The sequence below is a fragment of the Belonocnema kinseyi genome, chromosome 5, assembly GCF_010883055.1.
Source record: "Belonocnema kinseyi isolate 2016_QV_RU_SX_M_011 chromosome 5, B_treatae_v1, whole genome shotgun sequence".
Taxonomy (NCBI): Eukaryota; Metazoa; Arthropoda; class Insecta; order Hymenoptera; family Cynipidae; genus Belonocnema; species Belonocnema kinseyi.
Window position 1 is genome coordinate 61,529,647 of NC_046661.1, and position 22,596 is coordinate 61,552,242.

Below are 22,596 nucleotides of genomic sequence, written 5' to 3' on the forward strand. Positions count from 1 at the left end.
TTAGATAAAGAAATTCAAAATTTTGATAAAAAATTCAATTTTAATACTTTGCTACAAGATTTGTTTACAACAATGGTTATTATCAACTTTTCAACTTGTGTTGTAATCAGTTATTAGAGCGTAAAAAATTGTTATGTACAAAAGTTCAGTCTCTCTATACTTTGAGTGACAAAATTATTAATAAAAAAATAGGGGAGACAAAATTTCGGAGCGCGAAGCTCTTTAGGGCGCAACAGAGTTCATACACTATATTCGGTATAATTCTCCCCTGTAACATAAAGCAAAATCCGCCGGTTGAGAGCCGCCCAGCTTCGAGACCGAGTCCAGCACTGAACAATAGAAAAACGTCGCCGAGGGATCAAGCAGGCTGCGGTACCCTCAGATCGTCTTAAGCCAAATTCTCTTATAATCAAATTAATTTTTATGATTATTTAGATTCGGTCGGCCGTCACGCTCAAGGAACCGTTATTCAAGTCGCAGTGTCTCCCGTAGGCGTAGTGTTTCACGATATTTCCCGACACCCCGTAGGTCCGTATCACGAAAGCACAACCGGGTTTTTGAACATCATTCTTACTTTTTGCCGCCCGTCATGAGAGGTGATCACATAAATAGGCTTAGTGTACAAACACAACCACCGGTTGTCAGAAGAGTGTTTATGTTGTCATCGAAAGTTTCAAAGGTGTCCGACCCTAACCCTCTGGAGAAGGGTTATAAAAGAGCTGAAGAACCACAGCTCGATAAGTCAATGCTAAAAATTCTCTGCGAGGATCGAAGCAAGGATGAGTATTTATCAAAATCTGAACGTACAATTCGAGATTTTGCACAATGTATTGCAATTTTTGTGTCAGCCTGTCCGGCGGTAAAGTAGGTCGCCTTTATACAAAATCCATGGAACGCGAAAAGTTTTTAGCTATTTAAAAGACGCGCAATTACGATATGAGCATGAGAATAACTTCAGATGTTAAACTAGAACTTGAATGGTAGGGTAGAAACGTTATGTTCATTTATAACCAAATTCGGGACTATAATTACCAGCTTGAAATTGTCTCCGGTGCTGCACTAACGGAATGAGGAGCATGCTGCGGAGGTGAAAGAACTCGGAGTCGGTGGAGTACGGACGAAAAGACACATTATATCAATTATTTTGAACTAAGATTTGCCTTCTATGCATTACGTTGTTTCGTACCAGAGAATAGATCTTGTGAAATATTGAGGCACATAGATAATACTACAGCGATTTCCTACGTAAATAGTATGGGTGGTATACAATACCGAAAATTGAATGAGATTGCCAAGCTCATCAGTGATTGGTGTGCAGAGTGGGGTATTTGGGTCTTTGTCTCTGACATAAAGTCGAAAGAAAATGCTATTGCCGATAGCCAATTTGGAGATCTTTCACCCGAGACTGAATAAGAATTAAAATCGAAGGTTTTTTTAAGTAATTCCAGAAAAAATCGGGACTTCGATATTGATCTTTTTGCATCAAACATTAATGCGAAACGTAAGAAATTCTTATCCTTACACACTGATCCAAATTTTTACACAATTGATGCACATAGTTGCATAGTATGTGTAGTACTTTTATGCATTTCCTTCTTTTGCCTAAATCTTACGATGTTTAACGAAGATTGTAACGGATTAGGCAGAAGGAGTTTTAGTAATACCTCGGTGGCCAGCGCAATCATGTTATCCTGTGTTCACTAGTTTGTTAATTTCAAGTCAAGTCTCCTTACAGGAAGGAACACCCGCTATGGAGAACTCTTACTCTGGTAGCAGGTTATACTATCAGTGAAGTGTTTAAACGAAGGGGTGTATCAGAGGGAGCGATTACGATCATGTTCGCTATGTCAACTCATTCCGAATGAATTTGTCCCTTGAACTATCACGCGATTTAGGAAATGATGCGACGATAAAAAGAATTTTTTAAGAAATGTCCGGTTAAACCTGCGTAAATACGACTCTACTTGGGATCCGTCATCAGTGTTGGATTTCTGAGAGACTTTGTATCCTAACGATAAATTTATCTAGCACTATTAACGTATAAGTTAGTTACCTTAATCGCGCTTTCAACAGATTAAAGAATGCAGACCATACTTCCGTTTTTTCGCAACCAGCCAGAGATTTGCGTAGGTTTGGCCCTTCACCATATCCTGAACTAGACATGCCTCGACGTCAGCTGCGAGTCGAGTTGGCATTGACATCGATACACTTCGCATTGCGTTACCCAACATTAAGTTACCCAAGTTTCCGTTTGTGTTTGCTCCATGTTCTCTGCAATAATGAGTACTCGACAAATTATAAGAAACTTTGAACATCTACATTATGATCTAGAGGTCGAGACGACGAAAAATAATTAGCCGATCAAATGAACCTACCTATTGTGAAGTTTGATCGGTCAAAGAATGCAGAAAATACCTAAGATTTGGTTGGACAATATATTGGATTTACCAGAAAAAATTGAAATTAAATTTTTTCAACGAATTGAGACCTCGAAATTAAATGACTCACAATCCTGCTTACTACTTGTATTTTTTCATAAATGATTATTTGACAAATCGTAATAAACTTCAAGCATTTACATTATTATCTAGAGGTCGACCCGACGAAAAATAATTAATTGGTCAATCTCATCTAAATAAATCATACCCACCCTTTCCCAGAAAATATATTTCAGATATAAAACCTTGTGCTTGTGATTTGAGAACTTTAAAATAATGAAAGTTGCCCCTATCAACGTGTAAGAGGTGCTAGTAGAGCACGCGGGAAAATTCAGTTTGCTTTCTTTAAAATATTGTGGATAAACCGTGTAGGATTGGCACTACTATATTATGATTTATTCGGACGAGACGACCCAAATAATCCCGATCGAACTTTATAATATGTAAGTTCGCTTAATCGGTTAATTATATATTATGTTATTATGTATCTATTATCATATTTTTCTAATCGTTTGGTCCAATAAACGAAATTACGAGAAGAACTAAAGTTTATTCTTACCATTTTCCCGCAAAGGACCCCGTTGTAAAAAGCCAGAAGCACATTAGGTGGAGTCCATGTCATGTGATAACAAGGATTTTCTTCATTGGAATGGGATTTTACTGTAACTCGACGTGCAATTATATATTAGTAAAGAAAACTTCCCTCCAGTGATTTTTGAAAATTCGAAAAAGGCGGTGATATGGGATTTCGAAATTTTCGGTAACTTTTTTTTTAAACATTCTATATCCTCGGTTCTAATTAACGGATTTGATTTTTAAAGCTCTTAAATTGTTCGTATTGACATGCACTTTTAAATTTTAAAATGTATACACTTTTTCTCGTAAAAAAGATATTGGCTTTCTTTCATAGACATGCACAGATATCGTATTGTGTTCTTTTATATTTGATATTAGAGCGTACCTTGCGTGTTTGAATTGACCTTCAGGTGTTAGGTTGTATGTCGCAAAAGGATGAACAGTCACAGTTTCTAAATCTGATCGATCCACGCCTAACTTAATAAGATGCCATTCGTGCAAGATTATCAATCGACTGGGCTACCCAATGCCTGACGGTTGGAAATAGCTCCCACTTTTTCCCGCTAGAATGAACTCTTTCGGTCTTAATGCTGCAAACTTTGAAAATTCAATTGTTTCCCCAGGCAAAGCGACTATAAAAAGTGCATACAACTGTCTAATATTGAATGAACCTAAACGTTTTTGGACGTTTCTCTATTCTTAATTTACTTTCACGCCTTACGCCCTTGATACAAAACACTATACTTTTTATCCTAACCTCCTTGAAAACAAGCATGTGAAGCAGATAAGGGATCTTTACCATTTTCTCCTCTTCCCCTTAGTAAATATTTTATGATCAAAGGGTTCAAAGAAAAACCACTTCAATTTACATCATATGAAGTTGCCACTTCTGCCGGGCGTCCCACGATAGCTCCCACGTTTTGTCTCCATATTCTCTCTGCCATAATGCAGTGTATGTGTAGCGGGCGTGAAGTTTTATGTAGCCGGCGTAAAGTTTCATATTGGTCCGGCGGCGAAGTGCGCATGTGCCAAGGTCACTGGGCTGGAAGCGGCCACATTGCAACCTGCTTCACGTTCATGCAATGGCGCGTTTTCAAGGGGGGTCAGACAAAAAAATGTTTACGCACAACACCGTTTGTTCTGACAAATATTTTCCCTGCTTTTGTGTTTGGTGAAGATAGAATTCCTTTTAAATTGATTAGATCTTTAGCTGTAAAAGTCATGCAATAAGAAGTCATTTTCATGAACAGGATTTTTGTCAAAAAGTTTGTAGCGTATCGTTTCACATATTTTTCTGAAGTCGCCTAGCTTTTTTCTTAGTTCTTAATTCAAAAAAATGAAGCTGTTATTCTCTGAGAAATCGTAAACAGGCATTTGAAGAGGGAATAGCTTTGTCTTTGACAAGTTTAAAAAATTCAGTGTGACTTTCAGATAAAATATTACTGTCCACATACGTATGAATTTGTTTTGAAAATTTATTTTCCATAAAATAGTATACTCATCACTGGCACGTCAACTTTTCGTTCACCTGAAAAATTTTCCGAACATGGGTTAGCCCCTTATGGTTCCCGACCATTCATTTGTTATGCACCCCCTCTCTGTTTTATGTGATGATCCACTCCATTAATTCTCCGAAACAGCAAGCACAGATACACAAACTCTTTCAACTCCTAACACCTTCTACCCTAACTCCTACCAATCAGGCATCTTGCTTACTGTCCATATCCACGATTAAAATCAAAAAAAGCGTTAGGCTAACCGGAAACCCTTGACTTAACCCCCTATCTATACAGAAACCCACCGAAATGCAATTCCCTCCTCACTCCATATCCTGCCTCTCTTCATATACCTCTCTTACACTTTCGATCAAGTCTCTCTCCACCACCACCTCTCACAACCTCCTCTATCCACCGAAAAAAACGAGCCTTTGAGATCCTGAAACAACGCGTACACCTTCGACCCCTTTTTTAAATTAAATTAGTGTGAATAATTTCTGGTAAATTTTCAAATAATTAAGAACTAAAAGTAAAAAAAAAACTTATTAATATCAACTAAAGTATCTAAATTGCTGTAGTTCGAAAATGAAAAATTCAAATTTTAGAACCGCGGGATCTCAGCTTTTCCCTGGCCCATGGTGTTTATCCCTACCTACCCCCCATCCCTCTAGGAGGACATGACTTGCATCTTGATATCTTGCATACTTGATGTAATACATATGGGAGATTATTTCTCAAATGTATCCACCCTGGAAAATGACTCTCTTATCGAAATCAAACTTGGGCAAAGTGTATTCCTACTAGGTAGTACTTTACAGAATTTTCTTTTTAATGGATACAAGTTGACCGTGGTGGAGTCGGGGAAATTTTCGGATTTTGTGCTGCCAATTCCTATTTTGAATGTAATAAACTGCTTTTGTATGAACTAAACAAAATTTTGTCCTATATGCTTTTGATACATTTTTTATGATCTATCGAATAGTTATAAATATTTCTTTAAAAATTGAAATTTTAACCCCCTTTTTCAAAATAAAATTTTTTTTTAATTTTGACCCATTTTTTGTTTCAAAATAAATATCAAGATCTTTTCTTTGGAAATATTAAAGCAAAAAATGTCGTTATTTTTGTTTTCGAGAAATTAAATTAAGAATAATTCAATGCATCTACTTAGCTCGTGAACGCTGGGACGCTCGCTCGGCGAAACTTTTTCGGAGTAATTTATTGTCTCAAATATTATTATTTGTTATTTATAGAATGTCTCTCTGCATTCTGCAGGTTTGAGACTGAAATTATAGTATTTTAAATCCTGAATTACAGCCACTGTAGGGACGTTATTCTAATAAAGTAAATGTACGTGTATTTTTCAAACTTAATCTATCGTAAGTGAGAGAATTGTTATTATGTGTATTTATCTATTACCTTTAATGTATTTGAAATCTATTTTAAAGCTTAGTTCTTTGCTCCTTTCTGTCTTTTAATTGCCAACTTCTTAACTTTTCTATTTTCGACAAATAGATTTTTTTTCTGTTTTTTGTTGGCTTTTATACTTTCAGAGGCACTGTCAAATCTTGGTTTCAACATTTCTAAAGTTTCAGTATGCGTTTCTTTGCTGCTGCAAAAAGCCAGCTATAAAGACTGCTGTAAACCCAATTGTGAAGTAACGCTGGATTTTTTCAGTAGCAAAGAAACAAAATCAAAGACAACGAAAATACCAAAAAATCTGTAAAAAATAGAGAAGGTAAGAAGTTGGCAATTAGAAGAAAGAAAGGAGCAAAGAAATAACCTTGAAAATAGCTTTTAAATAAATTTAAGGCAATAGCTAAATAAATATAACAATTTTCCACTTACAATAGATTATATTTGAAAAATACAATTAAATTAATTTCCTCGGAAAGAGCGTCCAATAACGAGCGCCGCAGATGCATTGCATTATTCTTTATTAAATTTCTCGAAAACAAAAAAACGAGATTTTGTGCTTTAAGAGCTCGAAAGAAGAATCTCAATCTTTATTTTGAGCAAAACAAAAATATGTTCAAATTAAAAAAAAATCGAAAATATTTTTGATTTCGAAAAAAGAGGATAAATCAAAATCCCGGCTTTAAATTAGTATCCAATTTACCGTTCGGATAAAAATGAAATTGAATTTGCTATTTTAATCATTCATAGCATGAATGATTTTCACCGAAGTTAATTTGAAAATTTGTCGTGTTTAAGGGTCTTTCTATTCAATGAATTGGAAAGTAAGTCAAAATTCAAAACATTGGGCCAAAATTGTACAACAAAACGGATGTAACTGAAACTTAGTAAACGGTTTTTTTTTTTAAATAACTGATTTCGAATCCAAAGCCAAAATGTCAAAATTCAACATGGCGGATCAAATATACCGGAAAAACATTGTGAAACAAATCGATATAACTGAAAACAACTGTACAGAAGTTTTTTGGTTCACTGATGACAAAATATATGTAAAAATATATACTCTGGACTCCGATTTACCGGGCGTTTCGGGGGTATCCTCAATGGCCTTCACGGTAAATAGGGATTCCTCGAACCGTTCTTCTCCTTCTTTCTTGTCGCTTCTTACAGTATCGAACCGTAAGCCCCGCAACTGCGCTAAACTTGCACGCGCCTCTCTCTTGTTCTATTGGACCACCTTATCCGGTTGTTCAGGTTCCCTTAAATCGGGGTCCCAATGTATAACACATCAAACATAATATCTGAATGCAGAGGATATTCAATACAAATTTTTCTGCAAAAATGTCAACTTTAATGTAGATTTTCAAAGTCAAAAATATTTATTTGAAGCTGCTCCGTATTGATATGAATATAAACTTCAAGAAACTTTTTTTTTTTCGTTTGAGACGAATCTGTGAAAAACTAGAGTGCGGGCAATTTCATATCTCCCGACTGAACATGTTCAAAATTGCCTTAGTAAACTATAAAAATTTTGGAAAGATTCTTTTTATACTTCATCCCCAAAAAAATCCCAAAATATACCCTTATCTTTGAGGTGTTATATGGGTTGCCCCTCTTAATTGCTGTAGATCATTCCTATCAAAAATTGTATGACTTTGTCAGGGACTTTCTAGCTATAGCCCACTGTGCGGCGCGCTGGTAAATAAAATTGTTGACGCGACTTGGACAACTGGAAATGGTAAAGTGGCTCATAATCAACGTAAGAAAATGCTTGAGCAGGTTTGTGGCGGGGTTGATTGGTAAGGAAGGGGTTAAAAGCGGTGAAAATATTATTGGGATTTTTGGCGAAAGTTGATGTCAGAGAGAAAAATATTTCAAACAAAAAATATAGATTATAAAAAAATCTATACCTTTTTTATCAGTAACTTTTTCACATAACTTCAAAATGTCCGAGAAAATGTGAAAAACCGTGTTTTCTGTCTGTTTCTTATTTTTCATTTCCGCAAAAATAATTTTTTTCTGAAGAAAATCAATGAAAGTGTACCATTTTATGACATCAATATTGACAAATTTTTTTAGATAGGAAAATCAATTGGTTTCCGAGATAATCATTTGCTCCGGTCCGAAACACTTTTTTTCAAATGAAATTTGTCCTTCAGAAAATCATCGTATAGAGTTCTTTCAGAGCTCAATTTTTAAATTTTGAGATATACTTTCTGATGAAATGAAAAAAATATAGTCCCGATTGGAAAACATGCTCAAAAATGGAAAAAACTCGAAAAGTTACTTTTGCAACAATCAATTTTTCACTAAATGATAAATTTTCTAATTGTAAAATACCTTTAAAAAATGATTACTCCATTCAATTTTACGGAAAAAAACTGTATTTTATTATTTGATCAGAAGCTTCATTTTTAAACACTAACGCTATCAACATTAAAGTAGAATAATGAAGCTTCAGATGAATAAAGAAAAATACGATTTTTTTGCCTTAAAATCAATTGGTTTTTAAATTTTTGTTAAATTGATAGATATATAAGCCATTTCCAATAAAATTATTTAGTATTTAAGATTTTGTTTTCAAAAATATTTCATTTTTCTAGATTTTCACACTATGAATGTTTACAACATAATGTACATTTAAAAAATAAACAAACAATACTACGATAGTCTGGGTCTTTTTGGCAACATTTCAAATTGATCTTCATAGTACGAATTTTAAATATACTGTGTTTCTTTCTGATCTTCAAACGTTTCTTCAATTTCGTCGAACCTTCTTTTCTTCAAAACTTCTTTTCTTCGAACCGTGTGAAAGATGTTGTATCATAGCCAGTAAAACAATGTAAAAAATCAACAATTGAACGATAATCTTCACACTTAAAACTATTTGACGAATACATTTAGTCGCTTACATTGCCTGTGCCTGGTTTCAGAAGGTTCGAAGAAAAGAAGGTTCTAAGAAATTGAAGAAACGATTGAAGATCAGAAAGAAACACAGTATACTGAAGATTCGCACCCAGACTAGCGCAGTCTTGCTTATTTATTTATTTTTGTATGTACATTACGCTACAAACATTCATAGTGTAAAAATCTTGAGAAATGTAATATTTTTGAAAACAAAATCTTAAATTCTAAATAGTTTCATTGAAAATAGCTTATACATCTATAAATTTAACAAAAACTTAAGAACCAATTGATTTTAAGACAACAAAATTTAAAAATTCGTATTTTTCCTTATTCATCTGAAGCTTCATTATTCGACTTAAATGTTGATAGCGTTAGTGTTCAGAAAGGAAGCTTCTGGTCAAATAATAAAATACAGTTTTTTCGTATTTCTTCCGTCAATTGTCTTTTTTCCAAAGTGTAATTCGCTTGGACCAAAGTTAATGATGTTCTTCATTTATTGTAATTACCAAATGAAAAATATTACCAACTTCAGTAAACTCATAGTAATTGGTTATTTTCACATCTAAAAATAAGTTACTTCATATTAATTATCTTTAATGCCCTTGGGCGTAATTTGTTGACTCACTGGGGGTTGCTGGTAAGTCCTCCGTCCCGTGGCTTTCTTAAACAGTTCCCAAGGGTTTGAAGTTTGCATTACCCTGAGCTCAAGTCCTTGGGGACGTGGGCGGAGTCAGTATATTCTCTAGGAACTTTGTTATTTTATATTTCTGCACCTCCCGATCTTGTATTACATCGGGATATCCTTCTAGGTCCCCTGGATATGCCAAACCCTCCGGAAGGTAAATCAACCGGCCTTTGGGTTTCGGAAACAGAGAATGGGAGGTCCCACAGACCATCCGCGAGTAAGACAGACAGCCTCTTGGTGGTTAAGGTGGGGTTCTGCTTCTAACCAGAGATACCGCGTTGAGTGTATCTGTGTAGGGGCATTACAAACAGAAATTCTTAACGGCTGGACCAGAGACCGAAGTCCAAGATCGGTTTAACTTCGATTTAGGCACTAGGCCGAGAGATTTCTCGTTTAGTAGTCTGTTAGAATGACACCCTGAAAAGGGGCATTACAAACAGAGATACTTAACGTTGGACCAGGGACCGAAGTCCAAGATCGGTTCAACTTCGATTTACGCACTAGGCTGAGAGATTTCTCGTTTAGTAGTCTGTTAGAATAACACCCTGGGAAGGGGCATTACAAACAGAGATACTTAACGTTGGACCAGGGACAGAAGTCCAAGATCGGTTCCACTTCGATTTGGCCACTACGCCGAGAGATTTCTCGATTAGTAGTCTGTTAGAATGACACCCTGGAGAGGGGCATTACTGGCAGAAATACTTAAACGGTTGGACCAGGGACCGAATTCCGAGCTCGTATTCAACAATTACAAACAAAAAAACATTGTGTTTTTGGGCCCGCGCATCATAGTTCGCCTCGAGTCTCCCACTCTGACTAATATGTGTAGAGAGGGGATACTTGTTCGCGAGTTACCTCCCACCTTCCGTCCGGGGGCCAGCGCGCCAGTGTCCTTTTGCTTGTTCGTGTGCGTTTGACAGTTCTCTGCTCTAATATCTCTCCTTCTCTACATTACAAATAACGCTACAATTTGACTTAACTATGGAATACTGTAAGGTGAGAATAGTTCATATTTTTCTTGACATTAAAAATAATAAAATATTTGTAATTATAATACACATATCTTAGTACCAGTAACAAATCGACTACATAGTAGCAACCATTCATCATTACTATTATTATCATTAGGATAATCGTTGATTAATTGCTTATCAATAATGGTTTATTAGTGCGAACCTAAATATTACTTACTATTTCCATTCGTGATTTTATTCATAACGTCATAACATTTCAATCCAACTTGCCTTGCTTAATTATACCACTTCTTCTGAGATACTGATAAATGATCAGTTTATAAGTATCTTACTAGATAAGGTTTACGGTTTACGGTAACGTTTTCGATTAACGTGCAGTATTGAGACAAATTGAAATATTGAAATACTAGTGTTACAGATAAAAACTAGTAAAATAAATGTACGATGAGGGGAGGACGTATGTTAAATTTTAGAGACTTTCTCCTGCTCGATCTAATAATCAAAACCTTCGCTCAGCTCTCGCTGATATTCCATATAAATCTAGGTGAACCGCTTTACCATTAAACGTATGAACTCCCACTAATTTTTTTTCATGTTTTTAATTATTTCATGTTACTACTTACACTCAACTTTACTTATAATTATACATGCTGTTAAAAAGCAGAATAAGCATTGTCCATAAATCTTTCGAAAATCGGAGTTGGCTGCAAGAAAATATACATACATGCCAGTTGATTGAACATACCTTTAGAGTAATCTTTTATCCGCAGAGCATTTCTTATTGCCTCTGGAGTTATTCCTGTGTCCAAGTGAAACGGATCGAACACTGCTCCAGTGTCCAAAGAATATATTAATAAACCTTCAGTTGTCGCAGCTGCCCACGCTTGACCTGAATTAACGGTTATATTATTTTAGGTTTATAAAATTAATTTGTGTGTATGTACAATGAATGGTGCGAGTAAAAAATAGATATTTCTATAGCCCCATCGTACCGCAGAGAAGTAAAAGCGATTTTTCACAGAAGTCATTTTTTTATACGGAATACAACTACTGGCGGATAGTATCGGACCAATAAAGAAATGGTGACCTATTTCAAATTAACCTTGACTTTGATATGCGATAGCGCCATCCAGAATAAAGATAAAAATAATGTTGATGTGTAAAAATATTAGACCTAGATGTGGGGAGTCGTGCATGAAGCGAGTGAAACCATCGCTCAAAAGTTTAATACAAGGTTCTGTTATACAGAAACATTTGAAGATGCAAGGTTCTGACACACCGAATTCTTTCGACTTCGAACAGTGTTCATCTATTTATTGATATCTGTATGGAAAAGTAAAAATTATTCTTTCAATTTCGTACAGTATTCTTCTACATACTGATATGTATATGGAAATGTGAAAGTTATTGACGTTTACCGAAGATGTTTACACGTGAATCTGTCTTCGGTCGTAGTCTAGGACGCACGTGTTATTTTCTTTAACTGTTGGAAAGCTTATTAAATTTTACGATATATGAGCTCTGGCTAAAATAACTTAGCCTTGTATATATTGAAATATCAGGTAAAACGATAAAAATTAAACTCCAATTTTTAAGGAATTTCGTACTTTAATTTCAACTCCTATAAAAACCTAGTAAAATATATGTATTAATTTGATATTTAAAAAACATGATTATTAGGATTTTACCTTTCATTTGAGCAACTGAGCAATCAAGAATCTTGAGTATTATTTTTACATAGTATATGCATATTATGCGTAAAAAATAAAATAATCATGGAAGCGCTTTTTCAAAATTATAAATTATAGTCATCAATTGGAAAAACTCTGAATACAACTTTTTTTAATTCAGGGATTGTTAAAAATTAAATTAGAGTTAAAACAGTTCTACAAATTTAGTGGTAAAATTATAATTGTAGAATCCAAAAAGGGTTATATATTTCTTTAGTGCAAAATTTTATTAAAAAATATATTACTGGACCTTTTTTGCAGAATTTTCTCCTTGGATGATGTTTCAATATTTTTGATATGCAATTTAAAAAATCGTGGAAGCGCTTTAAAGAAAAACACTTTAAAAACAGACTGTTTCTCGCAGGATTGAAATCAAGCTACCCCACTATTGCCGGGGTGTAAGTTCGCAATAACAAATTTTCTATTCGCACAGCACGAGCTGGGTGTAATCCTGGGTGCCGTTCTGGGTCCGCATGATTTTTTAATTAAATATCATGTAAAATGTTGTTCTGATTACGAAAAAAGTAGGATGGCCCCCCGAAAAATGCTGGAGATTCGAGATAATCGCGTTTTAATTATTTTTTAATTAATGCACAAGCCCTGTAACAATTGGGGTTTTTCGAAAGTTTAAATATATGATCGGCTAGAAAAATGATGTAGGAAGAGAAATGTCCTCTGTATATTTTTTATTCAATCAATTGTTAACATAAAAAATAAACAATTACGTTGAATAATGAATAAAAATAAAATTGTACTTATTTTGGTTAAAATATTGATTTCACAGAAAAAAGCTTTAAACAAAAGTTGGACTTCTCACAGATGTTACATGCTCTTTTCGCGCTAAGACTCTAAAATGACCAGTTGACATTCTTATTTTAGGAAGCCAATTGTGACTCCTTAAGGTTGTATGCAAATCCTATCCCCGTACAAAGAGTAGAGTTCCGCGGGGTGCCGTTAAGCCATACTATATTGAAAAAATTTCACGGACTCGCATGGTGAAATTTTCAGTGCGCTACTGGCTTAGAATTCGTAGTATGTGTGTATACGTATAGTTACTCCTACTATGCCAGAGGCATAGATAGTGGACAGTGTTGTCGCTATGCGATACTGTTACGTTTATCAGTTTGAAAGTAACTAAAATTTCGATGTTTTTCATTGAATTATCTATGAAACTACGTGTTCGAAAAATATTATTTTTTTAAATTTGTATTTTCAAGCATCACTAATACCGACATTTTTTTAATTTCTCTACTAGAGCGTTTAATTACTATAAATTAAAATGGGGAGAGTGCCCATACATTGTTTATGAACTACATGTTAAAATAGTCAACTTTGACATTAAATAATTATTCTATTTAAATATTGCTCTTTTTCAAAAAATTCTATCAGAGATTGATTTTTTTACATGCAACCTTAAGAAAGTGTAAGTCTTATAAAATCTAATCACAAAACAGAAGCGAGTCACTGACACAGAAGGAAACCTAAAACGAGGCCAATCCCTCGAAAGAAGATTCACAGCGTCGACTATCAGAAATAATAAGGTTGATGCTTGAGAGAGAAGACAATGCACTTAAGTAAATTAAAAATTTGAATTAAAACAAAAAGGTTTCTAGTAAGAAATTGTAGGGAAAATCGATCAGTGTACATAAATTTTGTTATACACGTAAGATTCACCTGAGAAAAGATTGTATGTACAAATATAATGTAAAACTATCATTGTAAAGGAATGAGAGATAGAAGGAATCATGAAAGAATTAAGCGCATGCGATTTACAAAATGTCAACATACACACACTATCAAATGGCAAATGTATGATAAGAACGCTAAACCCTTAAAAGCAAAACTAGGTGATTAGGTGTACGTTGTAAAGGATGTCAGACTCGGAAAATTCGATAGCCGAGCTCATGGCCCCTATACCGTAGTAGGATTTACCTCTAACAACAATGTGACCTTAGAGACTGAAAAAGGATGGCGTTTTTTTCAAACATGCAGATAAACTTACGGTAACTTACTCTTGGAGTCAGGAGCCGGAAGATTATCAAGACATATAAGTGAAGTATTTGGAAATTGGGATATTGTTGTGTCTGCTATTTAAATTCCAACAACTATTGGAAGGAGCAAAATATCGAATAACACCTTTCCATTCCAGTACGGGAGTATACCATGAGTATCTAGGCGAGATGAAAAGAGTAGCAGGGAATTGGAGGATCCTCACGTTTATGGACATGGATAAAATGCATCAGGCCCTAAACACTTATCAAGCACGAATTAACAACTTATCGAAGTACTGTAGGACTCTAAAGGAATATAACTGTACGACCACTCTTAGGGGATATCATCTCCACGTGAAGCTCAGCATGGCAGAACGGTTCCAGACCAGGGTTCAACATGAAATGGAAGATCTCAATAGAATATCCGAAAGAAATAACTCTATAACCATGCTACCAGGAATGCGTAGACGGATAACAACACCAATGCTAGGACTTCTAGGAAGTATGATAGGTCCAGTCAAGGTCTTCTGAACTATGATGAAGGACAGCAGTTGAAAGCTGAACTCAGTGAAATCAATAGAGCATCTGCAAACTTATCTCATCTAATGGGAAGACAGACACATGTAGTTCGAACCCAACTGGAAGAGATGCACTTACGCAGTAAGCAGACAGAAGAAGAACAGCAAAGGATACGGGCAGAATTAAGCCAAATAGTACATAAAATGCAGAATGCAGAAACATCAGTATTTAATCTAAATATCAAACAAAATTTGGAAGTCCTACTACGCTATCGAAATAGGACTGGAAGAATATATTGGGACAACACAGGAACTGATCAGTGTAATCCAGGCGGCAAGGAAAGGAAAACTCCTTCCATCATTGTTAAACTACGAACAAATGGAACCCATTTATAGAGATTTTAAGATCATGCGGGAAATTTAGACTTTCCAATCCCTGGACCCAAAATAAGCATTAAAAATCTAAATAGTCTCACCCGGGCCACCATAAATGGTAGGAATAAATTCCTGAGAATTAAGTTAGATATACCTTTATCGGCCAGATTCAAATACTCTATATATCAGATGAACGCATTACCCGTCATCCAATTGGCACTAAAGAATGGTACGGAAGCATTCATCCACACCAAATACAACTATATTGCCATGGAAAATTCCCAAAGAATATATAGTCTATCAAAAACAGAGGAACTCATGGCATGTAAACAACTTACGAATAAGTATTAATGCAAATAAAGATAGTATCAGGAGTTGAAATTATTCAGCTAGCCCCAGGATGCTAATTAAGAAACGACGATATAACTTTATGGGGTCCCATGGAAATAATAGGGACAACAGAAGTAATATATTAGCCTCCTCTCCACTTGAATTTGAGTCAGATGTAAACCATACTCACCGAGGCTCAAAACCAAAATTATCTGAAGGTGATGAAGGTCAGCTAGTCGAAATTTCCAATTACATCGGAAACGGACAATTAACTTAAGTAAATTTAACATTTGAATTAAAACAAAAAGGTTTCCAGTAAGAAAGCGTAGGGAAAATCAATTAGTATACAGAAAGTTTGTTATACACGTAAGATTCACCTACGAACAGATTGTATGTATAAATATAATGTAAAAGTGGCATTGAAAATGAATAAGAGATAGAAGGAATCATGAAAGAATTAAGCGCATGCAATTTACCAAATGTCAACGTACACACACTATCAAATGGCAAGAGACCGGCGTTACCATAAAGACAAGGCGCACTAGGAATGCTCCGTGTAAACACTGTGTTGTTGCGTAATATCTTTTTCTCCACTCCTTCGCCAGTTATTCTCTACCAGACGACCGCTCACCATCACTCAACTTTCCCAAGCATCCTTCGCTCTGACTACCCTTCAGAGCGAGAAAACCTAATAGGCCTATAACTTCCGTAATAAAAGCAATTTTGATTTAGGCAACAAATTCCCGCCCTGCACCAACCAAAAGATTGTTAATCAAAGAATTCTTCTAAATTCAGTAAAAGCAGTCGTTCGAACTACTTGTGACGAGCAAGTCGTATCGTCTAGAAGGATCCTCCGGGAAAAATTCTAAACACGCCCGTCGAGTTGGTAACGTCGATCTCTCCACTCAACCCTTACGGTTTGCTCCCCTTATTGGAATTCGTAAATCCACAAAGGCTGTAATTACAAATATCGGGCTGAAGTGTAAAACGTGTTTGTTCCATTAATCAGGACACTGCGAAGTCGATGACAACTCCAGGAGTGTCGTTAAGATTCGAAAGAGAACCATTAGCAAGAGAAACGACGGGGACCAACCCCAGGATCTCTCTCTTTTTCTTGCTATCAGAAGTAACAAATCGCAGCGGGATTCCTCACTAAATTCAAAATTAACATCGAAAGCCGCATTTGAACTATATACAGATGGTGCCGCAACCATGTAAAAGGAAATAGAGAAATTAGCTATGCAGTAAAATCTCAAAACTACTGTGACATTAATTACTATAGTTGTTATTTGGAGTCCTAGAAATAAAGTATAACAGAGATGACGCTAATTTAAATTTACTCTTAGTCTCTGGGTTTAAAGCCACTTACACGATATTCCTAGGAAAATAAATAAAACAAGCGACAGTGGGAAAAGTGTCTCGTGCGTAAAATCCATGTGTGCATGCGGGTGTGCTATGACACTACAGGACTAGAGTTGCGATCGTGCAACGTGTAATAAACGACGGCCCACTAGACAGGGCCACGATAAGTGCTAAGAACTAAGCCCATTTCGTTTCCTTGTATAATGGGAGTAATGAATGAATAACGAATATTAGCAAGAACATGTATCATTCTGATTTTTGTACCTGTGTCAATTATTATTATGATCACATTATTGGACACGAATAACTATGTCTAAATGGGGATGCGACTTTAATTGATTTGTTTTGACCATTTGGGGGTTGCAAGAATATAAATAAAATCATGAATACAAAGATATGTAAATAATTTGGATCATTTATTTATTCTTTAAAGAGCACCTTATAGCTTAACTTCAACGTGTTACCCACTGATAGCCGGTAATAGCACCCTCGGATGACGGCAAAGGAATACGTTCCCACAAAATAAAATTAAACAGAACCTCAGATTCTGGCAGTTTGTGCTTTCCTCTGCGATCTACAATTTTATTCAGAAATGCTTTAGAATCGGACTTCACGTAAAGTGACTATTCAGAGCCAGAAGAGAAAGGTGATTTTGTTAATGAGCATTTTTAAACGTACAAAATTTGAGGTGGTGTACATTTAGAAATTATTAATAAAATCTTCTGGATGTTTTAACATGAATAAAACAAATCTTAATTAAAAAATTTGCGTCAGCTAGTTTTTTTGGTTTATATGTAATCAGTCCTAATTGCTGTGATAAAATAAAAGTTCACGGTGGCAGCATGCGGCCCCCGTAAACCATCCCAAATTATGACTGAGCCAAAGGCGTAAACTTGTCGCCCTTGCAAAGGGCTCTCGCCTCTCGAGCACAAATAGCCAGGGTGACAAGTTTACGCCTTTGGCTCAGTCAAAATTTGGGATGGTTTATGGGAGCTGCATGTCGCTGCCGTAAAATTTTGCTTTATCACAGCAATAAGGATCCATTACATTTTAAACAAAAAAATATAATTTAATCATAATAAATGTATAAGTAATAGTAATATTTTTTAAAAGCCATTTTATTATTTAATTTGTATTAAAATTATTCGGGTATATTACAAGTCCCTGCGATTATTACAAGTTTATAAAGAGACTTAGTGTATTATTGTTTAAATCATAAAGAATTATTATTTGATTTTAAACTAGCTGACGCTAATTTTTTAATTAGGACTTCCTTTAACCATGTAAAAACTTCCAGAACATTTTATTAAAAATTTCTAAATGTATATCGCGTCGTGTACATTCAAAAATCCTCATTAACTTGTTGAATATAAAGCTTAGAACAAATTTTCTTAATAAAAGTTGAAGTAGACAAAAAAAGAAGTATTTTTTATGTCTAGAAGTTTCTTGATAAAATTGCTTCCTACAAAAAAATCACCTTTCTATTCTGGCTCTGCATTTTTTTATTTCTTTAACCAATGTTTTCTCGAAATCGATCACTTTTATCATTAATGTTTAGTTTTCCTCTCTTTTCAACGTAAATGTTTATTTTTTATGTTAAGAATTGATTGAATCAAAAAATGGGAGAGGACATTTCTATTCCTACATCGGTTTTCTAGCCGAGCATATATTTAAACTTTCGCAAAACCCTAAATTGCAACAGGGCAATTGCATTAATTAAAAAATAATTAAAACACAATTATCTCGAAACTCCGGCATTTTTTGGGGGGGGGGGGCTACTTTTTCCTAATCAGCACAACATTTTACATGATATTCAATTAAAAAATCCTGCGGACCTAGAAAGGCACACAGGATTACATCCAGCACCTAGAGTAGAGTCCTCGTAGAGTGTAAGTCGAGATTTTCTGAACCCCGCAGCCTCATTCGAGCAACGGTACGAGTGCAACTTATAAGCCTTTTATTGAGCTTTGCTCTGATACGTAGGTGTCTACTTCCGTCAATTGATTTTTTTTTCGAACTCTAGAACCAATTTTTTCTTGTATAAGAACAAACTTACCTTACCCCAACATCTTTACATTCCGTTATAGAAACATAAAACAGTATCCAATACACGTACTCTAAATTCAGGGATCTTTCCGTTGAAGTTGGTTGAGGCTCACCGTGCATATGATTACTATTATCGGAATTAACTATTCAAAATCACCTACTGCCTACAATTCTTAATCGACATTCCAATTTTTTATAAATGATTGGCAATTTGAATCATTTCCCATTTTTTATATAAATAAAAATAAGCGAAAATGAGACATATTTTAAGTATTACTTTCCATCTGTAAATAAACAATTTAATTAATCCCATTTTTTATGAAAATTAATTTTGAAGTAACTAAAGAATATTGCATATTTTAGCCATTTATTGGCTAAATTTATTTATTTCTTGAAAACCTTATTACGTGCTTCTCTAGCTTTTTGTGTATACTGTCCGATTGGAATTTATATAATTTGATGACGATCAGAAAGAAAACCGATTCCTTTTTGCTCATAAATTGCCAAACTATGCATTTGTTTATAAAACAAGCAAATAATATCGAATGACAAGTTTAATCACTAAAAATTACCACTAATATAATTTAAGGACGATAAAAAAGAAAAAGGTTACTTTGTACCTATAAATGGTCAAACTATGCATTTTTTTATCAAATTTGTTTATAAAATAAACAAATAATACCGTTTCACAATTCTTTGTCACTAAAAATCACTGCTTATATAATTTGAAGACGATTAGAGAGAAAATCGATTACTCTCTGTCTAAATTTGACCAAACTATGCCTTTGTTTCTAAAAATTGTTTATAATGTAAACAAATAATATCGAGTGACCAATCTTTATCACTCAATATTACAACTAATATCATTCAAAGGTACTACGAGAGGAAAACAATACCTTTTTTCCAATACATACCTAAAATGTGCATTTATTTATATAATTTCCTTATAAAATAAAAAAATTATACCGCAAAAGAAATTTTCATGATAAAATATGACTCTGTATATGAAACCAAGCAATTTTAACATACAACTATACTTTGCAAGAAAATTTTCCGCGATGTTGAAGTTTGGATATTATAATTTGTATAGAGCATTAGATTTGATATCCTGTTAATTATTTATATTCTCTAGATACTTCGACATTAATTTTGATCGAGAATGGGATTAATTATTTATTTAAAGATCAATAATAATAATTACAAAATGTCCTATTTTCCCTCTGTCTATTTATATAAGACTTCTAAAAAAATTTGAAAATCGGTTAAGAATTGTAGGCTGTAGGTGAATTTCACTAGTAAATGCTCTATTATTATTAAAGTGCGCATGCGTGAGATAGAAAAGACGCCGTGAAATAAAAGGTGTGGTAGTAGGTTTTGAGCTAGGTGCACGAGGGCAGGGGCAGTGTGCTACGTATTTAGAAACACAACCGTGAGTATTAGCTTTTCTCGGTTTCTCGGATCCAACACAGCCACAGCCCTATCGGTGTTGATGCACCGTTTACATTGATGTAACTTTGTATCCTTAATTTATTAAACATTTACTTTTTCCATTAAAAACAATCAACTCGCTCAAGCCTTTCCTGCGCCACTCTCCATCCGGACTTATATTTAAGGTTGAATTTATAACAAATGAGAACTTGGGTGGCGAGCGAGTTGAATTAGGATGAATTGCGACATGCGAATTGGATATGAACTAAATTTTATGAATGTAAAGCCGCAGTATTTTCTAGGAATGTGATGTTGGGCAGCAATTAGAGAGGGGCAGAAAATATGGGGTCATATACTCACAATTGAGGAAGCACCTAGGAAATTAAAACACGATTAAACTGTATCATTTGCGGAAGTCAATATCAGACGGACGGTGTAGTCAACTTATGAAACGACAACAACTAATTAATCTGCTTAAACAACATCATTATGATGTTGTGCGAGTTACGCGAGTTATATTACTGATTTAAAATGCACCAATAGAATAGAAATAGAAATTCAGTTCAGAGATGGATCAAAGCCATACCAACTGAGTTTTAATAATCGCGCAGACCTAGACAAAAAGTTAATGAATATAAACAAGCCGGAATTGCTTAAAAAATTGATGCTGATTTCACGAGCCCTCCTTTTATAATTCAAATGAAAGATGAAACCCCACGGATAGTGGTAGACTATCGAAAGTTAAATCAAATTAAAAACTTTAATGATTTTATTGAGAAAGTGTACGGGGCGTGATATTTTGCAAAGTTGGATTTGGCATCAGGTTATCTACAAACTCCTATGGAAGAAGGTTCAGTCGACAAAACCGCTTTTATAACTGATACACAAACAGGAGAATTAAATAGGGCAATGCTTGAACTGGTAAATGCTCTAATGTATTCTGCCAAATTAATGCATCGAGTTTCAGAAATTACCCCAAGGAAGGTTATCGCAATAACCTTCTTTGATGATACTTGATTATTTGCAGATACTTGAGAAAATTGTTAGAAAACCTACAGGGAATTCTTAATTTACTACGCGAGGCGAAGTTAACTCTGAATTTAAATAAATGTCGTTTCGGAATGCAGATAGTACATTAGTTAGGATGTTTCCTTGGGGACGGAGAAGTAGGCCATGTGAAATACAAATATTAGGAGTAGATAGCTTTCCGTGACCTATTAACCACGGAGAACTAAGACGATTCTTGGGCCTCAATATCTTCTTTAGAATGTTCGTCGAAAATTTTTCAGGAATTGCGGCACCACTTAAGAAACTTCTTAAAAAGGAAGAATTCTTCATTTGGAATTATGTGTCTAAAACCAAGTCTCGTAAGGAAACCTGTGTTAAAAAAGTATAATCCCAAATCGGCAAAAACAGAATTAAACACAGACGCGTAGGATGTGGGCGTAGAAGCGCTTTTCTTACAAGCTAATAGACAAAAAGATCCCTTAAGATTGGTATACGCCATGAGTAGAAGAACCACTCAGTCCCAACAACTTCACTCAAGTAATCTTCAGTTACTGGCTCTTGCGTGGACTCTCCGACGCATAAGCGTTTTTTAAATTGGAATTACATTTATGTATGATAATATCTGATTGTCAATCTTTAGTTAATCTAAATGCATGGAAGACACAAAATCATTGAATTCTCCGATGGACGAGTGAGATAAATGATTTTACGTTTCAAATTAAATATAAAAAAGGAAAGAGTATGATGCACGCTGACGCATTATCGCGTACCCCCGTAAAAAATGTTCACTCAAAAGAGATCCAAGATTATATTTCAACTATATATCAATATACGTGATGATAAATTTTTCATTTTTCAAAGAAGCTACGAGAAAAAGTATTAGAGATTAACAAGAGTCTAAAAAAAACCTGAAGAAGAGAGGACTAAGCTAGAACAAGAAGAAGTAAAAGATTTTGTCCAACAAGACGGTTTATTGTATAATCAACTCTAAAAGGGCGCTCAAGCAAAAGAATTGTTTCATGTTCCCCAAAATATGCGCGAATCTAGATTAATTACGTATCATGACGCACATAACAATTTTGAATCTGATCAAAATGTCAGTAGAATTACGGAGAAGTTCTATTTTCTGAAACTAAGATGTTATTCAAAGATGTATATTCAAAAAATTGTTGAGTGTATTCTTGATAAGAATAATGATGGGAAGAATGAAAGGAAATTGCAATACGTTTATCATAAAGAATGTTCTGATATTAAAAGTGCTCATGCGCGAGATAGAAAGGACGCCGGGAAACAAAGGACGTGTAGGGTTAGAAAAG

The 22,596-nt window shown here is 34.7% G+C and overlaps 1 protein-coding gene across 1 annotated transcript in view; it reads right to left on the reverse strand.

The window, feature by feature from the left end:
• Positions 1-22,596, reverse strand: part of LOC117172911 (periodic tryptophan protein 2 homolog) — a 272,846-nt gene that overhangs the window by 70,199 nt on the left and 180,051 nt on the right. The window contains exon 12 of the mRNA XM_033361205.1: positions 11,238-11,381. Coding sequence (XP_033217096.1) covers positions 11,238-11,381 — 144 coding nt within the window. The remainder of the gene's footprint in view (positions 1-11,237; positions 11,382-22,596) is intronic.